This window comes from Geotrypetes seraphini, chromosome 1 (assembly GCF_902459505.1).
Source record: "Geotrypetes seraphini chromosome 1, aGeoSer1.1, whole genome shotgun sequence".
NCBI lineage: Eukaryota > Metazoa > Chordata > Amphibia > Gymnophiona > Dermophiidae > Geotrypetes > Geotrypetes seraphini.
This window is the reverse complement of record NC_047084.1, coordinates 34283856-34296778: the sequence shown is the minus strand read 5'-3', so window position 1 is coordinate 34296778 and position 12923 is coordinate 34283856. Positions and strand designations below refer to the sequence as shown.

General features: G+C 39.7%; 1 protein-coding gene across 3 annotated transcripts in view; it reads right to left on the bottom strand.

The window, feature by feature from the left end:
• Nucleotides 1–12923, bottom strand: part of CMYA5 (cardiomyopathy associated 5) — a 119819-nt gene that overhangs the window by 61213 nt on the left and 45683 nt on the right. Inside the window, exons 4-5 of one of the 3 annotated variants that reach the window (XM_033929689.1) lie at nt 10096–10329; nt 5908–5930 (exon numbers count right to left, since the gene is read on the bottom strand). In XM_033929689.1, coding sequence (XP_033785580.1) covers nt 5908–5930; nt 10096–10329 — 257 coding nt within the window. Of the gene's footprint in view, nt 1–5761; nt 5877–5907; nt 5931–10095; nt 10330–12923 lie in introns of those variants that run through there. The other 2 variants (XM_033929703.1, XR_004537982.1) reach the window with 2 other exon arrangements.

The following is a 12923-nucleotide window of genomic DNA, read 5'->3' as shown; positions in this document are numbered from 1 at the left end:
CCCGGTGGGCTCACAATCTATCTAACGTACCTGGGGCTGTGGAGGATTAAGTGACTTGCCCAGGGTCACAAGGAGCAGCGCGGGGTTTTGAACACACAACCCCAGGGTGCTGAGGCTGTAGATCCAACCACTGCGCCACACACTCCTCCACGTTAGCAGATTACTGCCTGTGGATCCGGTGTGGTGTAACTGTAGCTAAGTGCGATTTCTTCAACTTTTCTACAGTGTTTTGGGGACTTATACCTGCCTTTTTGTAGTAGTGTGGTGCTTACTAATGTGACCCTTTGAGATGGTGTTTCTTCCATGAAGATAAGGAGGGTTCCCCATGACTACAACAGTGCTTTACTTGTGTTTCAGCAAGATTCAATATATTTTTTTGTTTAATTGATTTAAATAAAGCTTGAACAGAGGAGGTGAAGTTTTTTTTTAAAACCTATGAAGCTGAACTGAGGGTTTTTCTTCACTCCTTTTGTGTTTGTTTTTTTGAGATAGAGTGTGGTTGCTGGTGTGAAGCTGTGAGGTGTTGGGGGTTCGTCTGCTTTTTCTATATAGGGCATATATTTTTACCTTGTGAGTGATTGTTTGTGTCCTTTCTTGAGATTCATTTCGTAATTGAAATCACCCATTATTATACTCCGGCTTTCCTAATCTCTGAAAACATTTCTTCATCTGCCTTCTTATTTTGTCCTGGGAGATGGTAGTATAACCCTACCTTTATATTCCTTCCCTTCACACATGGAATTTCTATTTATATGGATTCCACACTGCTATCTATGTCATGCACCTTCCTATCTGTACTACACTTCGAATTTTGGGAGTAGTTTTTAACTCCATTTTATTGTTTCACCAACATATTATAGCTGTTGTAAAGAAATGCTTTTCCTGATTTTGGCAACTTAGATCTATTAAACATATGACGACCACAGATGCTTTGGGTATTCTTATCTATACTCTAGTGATAACTAATCTGGATTATTGTAAGGCTCCAATTGGTACAGAATACTCCTGTGAAGTTGCTTCTAGGTGGCCGAAAGTTTGATCAGGTGACCCCTTCTTTTTCCAGCAGGAGCATTGTTCGCCTGTTAAGATTTAGGTCAAGTATAAAATATTGATTTTGGTGTTTCAGGCACATCTAGGTACTTTTCCGGCATTTATCTTGTTTCATACAGTCATATGTGCTATCTAGAGCTCTGTGTTCATTACAGCAGACTTTGCTACAGGTACGGGCTCATACTGCCACATTTTGGGGTATATTGTGGTCGGTAGTGGGTCCAATGTTTTGGAATCAATTGCCTGAGGGGTAGAGGTCTATACCGACCTTACCAATGTTCAAAAGACAGCTTAAAGCCTATTTATTTTGTGATGCCTTTCCCAAGTGAGTAGTTACTTAGCGCTAGGTTCTGTCGGGGACAGCTGATCTGGTGATCTGGGAGCACTGGGATCCAAACTTATAATTTTTACTTTTCTATTATTGTTTGGAGTTCTTTACTTTATTTTATATTTATATTGTAACTGATTGTATGGATGTTTCTCCCTAGCTATTCTGCTATTTTCTCAAGCCCATTGTCATTGTCTTTTATGTAGGTCCTCCTAGGATACCCTCCTCTCCCATCCCCACCAAGATGTATCCTTATATATGTATACCCAAGAGGAAAGAAGACAAAAGGGAGAAGACAGAGATATTCAAATATCTAAAATGTATTAATAATACAGAAGGAATAAACCTCTTCCTTGGAAAGAAGTTATGATATCACATTCCAAGGAAGTATATTCTGGAACAATGTCAAGAAATATATTTTTTCCCAGGGCAGGTAGTAGAGATTTAAACGTTAATGGGTTTCAAAGAGGCATATAACAAAATCAGAGGAACGATAGATACAAAAAAGTAAAGAGATAGCAGTAGCATGATCTAATTAAACCTCACAAGATTTATTCATTCAATTTTCTATACCGTTCTACCAGGGGAGCTCAGAACGGTTTACATGAATTTATTCAGGTACTCAAGCATGTTTCCCTTTCTGTCCCAGCGGAGCACTTTTGAGATTAGAATTAAAAAATGGAATGCAGACATTGGGTGGTAAAATGCAGCCTGAAGTGAGATCAGTTGATAAGCAGGTACTCAAGCACTATTCCCTAACTGTCCTGATGGACTCCCACTCTATCTAATGTACCTGGGGGAATGGGGATTAAGTGATTTGTCCAGGGTCACAAGGAGCAGTGCGGGATTCAAACCCAGGCTGTAGTTCCAACCACTGCACCACACATCAAGGCTAGATTCATTTACTGTATCTTATTCCTATGCCAAAACCCATGGACTTCCGCAAACACCTAAAAACCTGGCTATTCTCAAAACTGTAACACTTCCCCCCTCTTAGGCCTCTCACCTTCCCCCTTTACACCTAACTCTTTAATCTCTCCACTGTAGTTCCTCTCTCATCTTTCTTCCTGTAAACCGTGCCGAGCTCCGCATTCGTGGAGATGGTGCGGTATATAAACCCAAGGTTTAGTTTAGTTTAGTTTAGAGTGCCCTTCACTTTGCTAAGTCAGTTTTTAAAGCCATGTATGCAGTGCTAGTGACCAGAAGGCAATTTATAAGCATTTAAAAATAAATATAAAATAGCTAAACCTGTCCACCTCTCTGTGGGTAAAAGTACGTAATTGCAGTGTCCATATCAACTCTTCCTCAAAAGTTCATATCTCAATAAATTGGTTAGTCTATAAGATGCCACCAGCCTCTGTTAATTAATATTGAAACTGTTCTGTGGATTCCAACTTTTATGTTTTCAGGAAAAATAAAGCCAATTACATCTTTAGATGTAACACTAATCCAGAAGATAAATGTCTCTAATGTCTACTCTGGCTTTTTGTTTTTAATGAAGAATATTTGTAAAGTAGAAACTGCTTGGAACTGTTATTGGTCCAACCTAAATAAAGTATTCTTGGTATATGACAGACAAATGTGGCATTTCATGTTGAAATCAGGCATGAGAATTTCTTGCATATAGAAGATGCAGATTTCCCTTATCTCAGTTTAGGTTTGATTTTTAGAATAGCTCTCTGAATATTCTCAGCATCTAGTAGATTAGTTGCAATCCGCTGCTGAATACCAGCAGCTTTCAGTAATGTGATTAATAAGATATGACTGTCTCAGAAAAGAGTTTGTGGTGAAACAGCCCTATATTATTTTGATTAGTATACTGAAGCAGAAATGCCAAGTATTGGGGCGTAAATGGAAAAAATCTAAATCTCCTGCAGAGAGACAGTCTTGGAGCGACAGTATGAGATTCTATAATACAGTATTAAAAAAAGCAAGGAAAAATTTCTACGGTGATAAAATTATCAGATCCAATAACCAAAGCAGTATTTTGTTTAACATCTGGCGCTCTTTAACCTCTAATAATGACTCGTCTATACCAGTGGTTCCCAACCCTGTCCTGGAGGAACACCAGGCCAATTGGGTTTTCAGGCTAGCCCTAATGAATATGCATGAAGCAAATTTGCATGCCTATCACTTCCATCATATGCAAATCTCTCTCATGCATATTCATTAGGGCTAGCCTGAAAACCCGATTGGCCTGGTGTTCCTCCAGGACAGGGTTGGGAATCACTGGTCTATACATCCTTCCTCTCCAGTAGCAGATGACCTAGCAAAATTTTTCAATGAAAAGATTGCTGCTATAAGAAACTCTTTTCCATCATTAGTCTCTTATAACTCTCTGGTGTCCAGCGACACTAACCTTATCCCTGTAGACAGAACCTGGACAGACTTTTGAGTATGTATCTGAGGCTCTGGTTTCAAAATTGTGTCACAAATTAAAATCTTGTAAATGTGCCCTGGATCCGTTTCCTTCATACCTATATGAGAAAATTTCCACTCAGGCTATTTCATCTCATACCAGACTTATAAATTCTGCCATACTATCAGGTCTATTTTCTGTACAGATGGGTCACATTGCTCTGACCCCATAACTGAAAAAAGCCAATATAGACCCATCTTCACCGTCTAGCTATTGACCCATATCGAATATTCCTCCCTGACCAAAGTTAGAGTCTATCATATCTGCTCAGCTTTCATCATATCTAGAGAGATTTTCCATTCTTTTACCTTGCTAATATGGTTTCAGACTCAATTTCAGTACCGAATCCCTATTGGCCTCATTAAGTTCAAAGGTTCAGCAACTACATTCACATAATAAGTTTGCAATTCTATTACAATTTGATCTTTCTGCGGCCTTTGACGTCGTTCATCACTATATTTTGATTTACCAACTTTCTGAGGTAGGCATTGATTCCACAGTCTTAGTCTGGTTCTTGAAATTCTTACGATCTCACTCATATACTGTTAATATGAATGGCACCTTGTCATCTCCTTGGAAGCCGTTATGCGGAGTCCTGCAGGGATCATCTGTCCCCTATTCTTTTCAACATCTATATGTCTACTTTGGAACTTTTCCATCTATCTCCCTTTGAAACATTATATACATATGCAGATAACATCTTTGTCCTTCTTGAGATAGATTTGAATCTCACGAACCTCGCTGAGAATAATAGCATGTATAATGAAACTTCAATCTTGGGCCCTCACTGTACAAATTAAGCTGAATGAGTCCAAACCAAAACTACTTTGGCTTGGCCCAAAATTAGACCAGCTACCTTCGCTCATTTCATTGCCTTCTGGATTCTCACTGCAGACTTAATTCTCAAGCAAAGTTTTGGGTGTCATTATAGACTCAACACTTTCATTTAACGACCAACATAACTCTCTGGTAAAAAAAAAAAAAAAATGTTTCTTTAGTCTCCACATGTTGAGAAAAGTGAGATCCTATTTCCACCAACAACATTTTGCTGTCCTTGTACAACCAATCATTCTTTCGAGGATGGATTATTGTAGTTCTATCTATTTAAGTCTAACTAAGAAAAGTCTTCAAAGACTTCAGCAGATCCAGAATACTGCAGCTAGGTTGACCTTTGTAAAAAGCAAATTTGATCATGTTTCCCCGCTTTTGTTAAAACTTCACTGGCTCCCAGTAATTTTGAGGGTTCACTTTAAATGTGCCTGCCTAACATTTAAAAACTTGCATGGCACTCTTCCTCATTAATTCCACTATCTTGGAACTCTGTGAGACCTGATATTACCAGATCTATCCAAAAGCTTAAATTATCTTTCCCCTCACTAAAAGGCGTTATCTATGTTGGAAAATTAAGAAAATCTCTTTACTAAAAAATTACTGAGCTTTGGAATAATTTTCCTGCCCAGCTGCGGAATTTGGGTTCCTTCCAATTATTCCGAAAACATCTGAAAACTTGGCTATTCTCAAAAATGTAAATCTCACTGCTCTCTATACAATCACAAATTCTTATTATGTTTTTCCTTCTTTTTAAATTTCCTGTAAACCATGCCAAGCTCTATCTTTATAGAGAAGATGCGGTATATAAGCTTAAAGTTTAGTTTAGTTTATACTGATAGGAAAAAGTACAATAAAACATGAGTAATACATTTTCTGACGATATCTAAAATTTTATAATACTTCTAGTCAACTGTAGAAACCATTATTGTTAAAAATGATTGCAATATATGAGATGGTACACAATACAATATATAAAATTAGCTCCTATGATGTTGCTTTGCACCTCAGCAATAAATCAGCTTGCCAAGACCATTATGTGTTGTGAGATATTAGACACAATAAAAGGCTATAGAACAAAGATAATTCATATTACAGTATATTGAACACAGTATTTTTAAAAATGCTTTATTCACCTAGAAAATGCCCTCCATCAGGACAGTGTTTGAGAGATGCTTGTTGCTTTATCATTTCAATCTAGAGGCACACTTTTAAAATACACAAGGAAAACCATGCTGCTGCCCACACTCACTACAAAGAAGCAAAGCCACAAATTATATACCTTGCATTGATCTCTTTACATGACTACAAGAGAAAAAGAAAATAGTATGAGAAACATGAGATGTCACTTATTATGTTTGTTGATTTGTATTTCGCTTTGTATAAGGCGAATAATAAATAAAACCACAAAAAACAGGGAGGAATGGAGGGAAGAGTAATAAAAAAAATCCAAAAATATCACTCTATGACTTGTGCAAAAGTTTATTGCCTATGATGCTTGGGTGGAAGAGTGTGGGTACACCTCTCCGTTTGTCTGAGGCTTTTCTTTCACTTAAGTAATAAGCTAGCTTTCTTGGCTTGTGTGGTGCTTTTGTCTTGGAGTGATATTTTTGAATAATAAACACACAATACAACACAAAAGTATGCGTGGTTAAACAATCAAAAATTAGGTCTCTGGAAAAGAATAGTACACTTCTCCCTCCGGGTTTGCGGGGGATAGGGGTAGAGCCGGACCACGAATGGCAAAAAAACCGTGAATATCCGGCTCTGACCCACCCCCGCCTCTCTCCCGCCTTCCCGGACTTACCTGGTGGTCTAGCAGGCTTTCGGGGCAGGAGCGATCTTCCTACGCTCCTGCCCCGTGCAGATCGCCATTAGGAAATAGCTGTAGGGAGTTCCCATCGTAGTCTCAAGAGACTACGGGAACTCACAGCAGCCATTTCCTAATGGTGATCTGCATGGGGTAGGAGCGTAGGAAGATCGCTCCTGCCCTGAAAGCCCGCTAGACCACCAGGTAAGGCCGGGATGCCGGGGGAAGACTTAACGATGGGCTTTTTTTTCTTTTTTCCCCTCCCCAAAAAATCGCGAATATGTGAAATCGCGATTACCGAAACCGCGAATGGGGAGGGGGAAGTGTATCAGTAAACCATAAATCAAATGTTCCCTCTCTCAAAATTAATTATATAGAAAGATAAACAATGTGAAAAAGAATCCCAATGAAAATGTCAAGGTGAAGAACCGCAGAGTAGTAGTGTCTGCATGTGGCTCTTGAAAAAAAATCTTCCTGTCTACATAGCCTGTTTTCCTTCCCTATGTAATCTAAGAACTATAGCACACAGTCCACTGGATTCTGTATAGGCTAGTGTCTCTCAAACTTTCTTGGGCCGGGGCACACTAAAGGCCGTGGCCACGGCTTGAGGCACCCAGAAGTGTGCGGACGTCACCGTGAATGTGTGATGTCATCACGTCGACGTCCACGCATGTGCAGAGGCCCTCCAGATGGGCCCTGAGATGCCAGTAGGGGGTGCTAGCAGGGAAGAGGGCCAGAGAGAAGGAGAAGCAATGGCACAATAAGGCACAGGGCAGATCCACATTTAACTCCTAATGACTGCCAGTTAATGCCAATAATTGATTATTACCTAATTCGCTCATTAGTTGATACGTGGACCAACTTTGAGGGCCTATACCATGTATCTCAAACTGTGTGCCGAGGCACACTAGTGTGCCTCCTGAGATTCCAAGTGTGCCGTCGCACACTGAGGAGGAAGAGAGGCGCCTGCCAACTGACTTCCCTATGCGGTAAAGCGCCAGCGCTGTCCGATTCACCAAAGGCCTTCTCTCTAGCGTCCTCCGGCTTTCCCCCTGGCCTCCCCCGGTCTCACCTTTACAACTAATTACAGCAGCCTGCAGAGGATCGCCAGTAGGTAAAATGATTTTATTTTCAATATAGTGATTGAAATGTGTCAGTTTTGAGAATTTATATCTGCTGTGTATATTGTGTGTATATGAAACATGAATGGAAAAAATTGCATTACAATTAGCAAAGGGGATGGGATATGGGGCATAGCTTGAGTGGGCCTAGGGAGGTCTGTGGTTGGGGTACTCAGTTGATATTTGTTAGACTTAGGGGGTTCTTAGCTTGAAGTAGTTGAGAAACACTGCTGTAGGCAATCAGTTGGCGCAGGTGCCTCTCCTTCTCTCTGGCCCGCTTCCCTGATGGCACCCCCTACTGGCGTCTCAGGGCCCATCTGGAGGCATCTGCACATGTGCGGACATCGACGTGGTGATATCACGCATACGCATGATGTCATCACGACGACGTCCGCCCACTTCTGAGTGCCTCAAGCCGTGGCCTTTAGTGTGCCCCGGCTCGAGAAAGTTTGAGAGACACTGCACTAAATGCTAATGCGCCCATTATATTGGCTAGCGCACCTTAGTATAAGAGGGGGAAAGTGAACACTTAGGGCTCCTTTGATCAAGATGCGCTATGGGGGTTAGCGCGTCGGACATTTCATCACGCGCTAACCCCTATGGCAAGCCAAAAAACTAACACCTCGTCAATGGAGGCGTTAGCGACTAGTGTGGCAGGCGGTTGAACGCGCGGTATTCCGTGCGTCATCTGCCTACCGCACCTTGATAAAAGGAGCCCTTACTGTAGGTAAGCACTTAAGATAATGATTATTTTTTCCTTTCAATAAAGTACAGCAGAAAAGTTGTCCAATATCTAACTCTCAACTAGAAAATCATCTTATCTACAACAAATTTCTGAAATAAATTGTTTTTACAGATTTCTCAGTTAAATTGTCTTGCTATGTCAGCTGGTATTGCATTCCAAGAGAAAAATGAAGTTATGTATCTCTTATATTTAATCCCTTTAGGATTTTATTTTAGGGCTTGGAAATTGTAATGCAAAGAAGTTTCTTCTTGACCATCTATTAGATCCCCCAAAAATATCAAATCATACATATAATTAGATGCTCCACCACTAAAAAGATCAGACAATTCATATAATTTATGTAAAACCCTCACTTCAATTGGCAACCAATGTAGTTGCATATATAAAGGAAGTTCTCTATCATATTAACTTAAATGAAAAATAAGCCTGATTGCAGTGTTATGAATTGTTTGCTATATTTGGAGGCAACATTTCATAATATGTAAGGGGTTCAACATAAGTTAAAGACTCTTTTGATGGCTTAATATTATCACATGAGGAGGAGTTGCTGTACAGTGAGAGATTAGAGAAACTGGGCCTCTTCTCCCTTGAAAAGAGAAGACTGAGAGGGGACATGATCGAAACATTCAAGATAATGAAGGGAATAGACTTAGTAGATAAAGACAGGTTGTTCACCTTCTCCAAGGTAGAGAGAACGAGAGGGCACTCTCTAAAGTTAAAAGGGGATAGATTCCATACAAACGTAAGGAAGTTCTTCTTCACCCAGAGAGTGGTGGAACACTGGAACGCTCTTCCGGAGGCTGTTATAGGGGAAAACACCCTCAGGGATTCAAGACAAAGTTAGAGAAGTTCCTCCTAAACCAGAATGTATGCAGGTAAGGCTAGACTCAGATAGGGCACTGGTCTTTGATCTAAGGGCCGCGGCGGGAGCGGACTGCTGGGCACGAAGAACCACTGGTCTGACCCGGCAGCGGCAATTCTTATGTTCTTATGTTCTATCAAGAGCATTTGACTGATTTTTTGATATGATGGCATTTCTTCTGTCCTATGAGTATACTGGTTTTTACCTGTAGCACTCTGTTAGCATAGTGATGGTTCTAAGCTGTAGATTCTAAAGTCTTTTTTTTTTTTCTCCACAATTTTTACAGTCAGATAGTGGAGATAAGCCATAAGGGTGTTTTGTTTGTTTTTTGTTTAATTTGTTTTTGGTTTTCTAGACTAATATTCAGCTGTTCTTTATTTTTTTTTATTTCCATTACCCCAATGCTGACAAGATACATATAAATTTTCTAGGGAGGTAAAGCTCCTAGATGAAATAAATGACCACTTCTTGGAAAGCTGGTTCAGGTAGAGGAAGTTGTTTTATATCCAGTTTTTATTGGAATGCAGAGCTTGGTGCAAGAGACAATGGTGTTGGAAGTTCCCAAATAGATATAGGCTCCGACCAGACTCTACCCCTAAACAGCACCAACACTACACAGATAATATGGTTGGTCAATGCTGATATTCCGCTATATTACCTAGTCAAGAGGCCTTTTTACTAAGCTGCAATAAGCACTAATGCATGCTTACCACAGCTAAAAAATACCTTATCACATGAATGCGCTCAGGGAATGTTTATGTCAACCAGTCTTCATTTCTGAATGAATTTATAAAAGGAATATAAAAAGGAAAGCTAATGGCTAGTCTGGCCCTTACTCGAGTTATCTGAACATCTGATCATATCTGAGAATAGAATGGTTTGATATTAATACCAAAAAGTTTTTTTAAGCATTAAATTTAATTTGTACTTACACTCAGCAAAGTAACAGCATTCGATTCTTCTACCTCTTTATCACTTTTTTCCAATATTTCTTTTGCAGTTTCAATACTCTGCTGGAAACTGACCATCTGTTCGTACAAGTATTCCATTTTCATCTTCTTTACTTCCTCAAAATTTTGTGACTTCTCTGTGTGCTGTGCTATCACTTTCTTAATCATTTCCTCATTCTGCTCTTCTAGAAGTTTCTCAATTTGTGAGCAGTTTTCCTGGAAATTAAAATAATAATTACAGCAACATAATTACTCCAATTAATTAGTGCAGACATTCTTAAAACACTTGCTATGAGAATGGTCAGATTACATTACTTTAGAAAGTAGCTAAAGGATGGGCTATAAATCTCAGAACTCTATTTAGATATAAAATAATTTCCCCAGGCAGCAACCCATACATGCAGCAATAGAGCATTGATTTTCATCTCAGATTCTCACTGCTCCAAACAACTGGTATTTATTTATTGAGATTTCTAGCTCATCCTGAAATTAAGAACATAAGAATAGCCATACTGGGTCATACAGGAGGTCCATCTAGCCCAGTACACAGTGGCCAATCCAGGTCACAAGTAGCTGGTAGAAATTTTGGGCTCCTTTTACGAAGGTGCACTAGCGTTTTTAGCGCATGCACTGGATGAGCACGCGCTAGCCAAAAAACTACTGCCTGCTCAAGAGGAGGCGGTAGTGGCTAGCGCGCGCTATTCCACGCGTTAAAGCCCTAACGCGCCTTCGTAAAAGGAGCCCTTAATCTGCCTTCCAGCTTGGGTTCAATATAGGTAACAATGAAAACTATTAACTAAAAACAGAAAAAAATATAGGGGTCAATATTCAAGCGATTTAATCAGTGAGAAATGGCTCCTATCTGGTTAAATTAGCATATTCAGCAGCATTTTACTGGATAAGGCCACTGAAAGTGATTGGTGCCCAACTTGAAACCTGGCTATTCTGGGGGCAGAGTCAGCACTTGGCTGATTAAGTGTGGATATTCAACACTTAACCAGCCATGGTAACTGCATAAAAGTCTCTATGTGGTTTTTCATAGCCAGCTAAGTGCTGAATATTGCACTTAATGGTTATTTATTTATTTGCTAGCTCTGTAAACCTGGAAATTCAATGCCAAAGCCCAGACATGGCCCAGTATTGAATTTCCAGGGAGAATGCTGGTGGGATTCAGCAAAATCAGGCTCCTATAAATTGCACATATTGTTTCAAAAATTACAGCCATGAATATCTCTTTCTGTGATACAATCATATTCCTAAAGTGTAGGTCAATAATTGAATAAGCAAATATTTGATTAGGTAAATGACTGCTTCTTGGCGCAACTAGTCTAGGAACCGATAAGAGGGGGAGCTATTTTAGATTTGGTCTCTAGTGAAATGCAAGTCATAGTACAGGAAGTAACTGTGTTGGGTCCACTGGGAAACAGTGATCATAACGTGATCGAATTTGAGCAAACATCTGGAATGAAAGAAAACTACTGTAGCAGCATTTCATTTTCAAAAGGGTGACTATGATAAAATGAGGAAAATAGTTAAAAAGAAGTTAAAATGATCAGAAGCTAAGGTTAGGACTTTAAATCAGGCATGTACTGGTGCTATTGAATATAATTATAAATGAACCAGAAACTGGAATGATGAATAAGACGATTACATTTGCAGATGACACTAAACTGTTCAAAGATGTTAAAATGCATGTGGATTGTGAAAAATTATAAGCAAACTTTAGAAAATTTGAAGACTGGGCATCCAAATGGCAGATTAAATTTAATGTGGACAAATGCAAAGTGATGCACGTTGGGAAGAATAACCCAAATCATAGTTACTGGATATTAGGCTCCACCTTAGAGATCAGCGCCCAAGAAAAAGATCTAGGTGTCATTGTAGACAACACCCAATGTGGAGCCGCAGCCAAATAAATAAGACTAAGAATGTTATAATGCTTCTGTATCACTCCATGGTGCAACCTCACCTTAAGTTGAGTTCAATTCTGGTCGCTGTATCTAAAAAAAATAGCGGAACTAGAAAAGGTTCAAAGAAGAGCAACCAAGATTATAAAGGGTATGGAACTCCTCTCATATGAAGAAAGACTAAAAAGATTAGGGTTCTTCATCTTGGAAAAGAGAAGGCTGAAGGGGAATATGATCGAAGTCTACAAAATCCTGAGTGGTGCAGAATGGGGACAAGTGGATCAATTTTTTTGCTTCATTAAAAATTACAAAGTTACATGGAAATACTTTTAAAACCAATAGGAGGAAATATTTTTTCACTCAGATAATAGTTAAGCTCTGGACCACGATGCCAGATGATGGGGTAACAGTGGTTAACATAGTTGGTTTTAAAAATGGTTTGGACAAATTCCTGGAGGAAAAGTCCATAGTTTGCTATTGAGAAAGACATAGGAAAAGCTACTGCTTGCCTTGGGATTGGTAGCATGGAATGTTGCTACTATTTGGGGTTTTGCCAGGTACTTGTTGACGTGGATTGGCTATTGTAGAAACAGGATACTGGGCTAAATGGACCATTGGTCTGAATCAGTATGGCTATTCTTATGTTCTAAGCTAAATCGCATAAAGATAGGATAGTGTTTTATGTAGTTACCTTATGTGGTTAAGTACTGAATATTGGCACTTAACTGCATAAGTGCCAACTCCACCCCCGGACCAGTTTTGGCTTAGATACTAGCAGGCTAATAATTGGAGAATGACACGGGGAAAACATTTGTCCCCATATCTGCCCCGTCCCCGCAAACTCGGTCCCCATCCCTGCTCCATCCCCATGAGCTTGGTCCCCGTCTCTGCCCCGTCCCCACA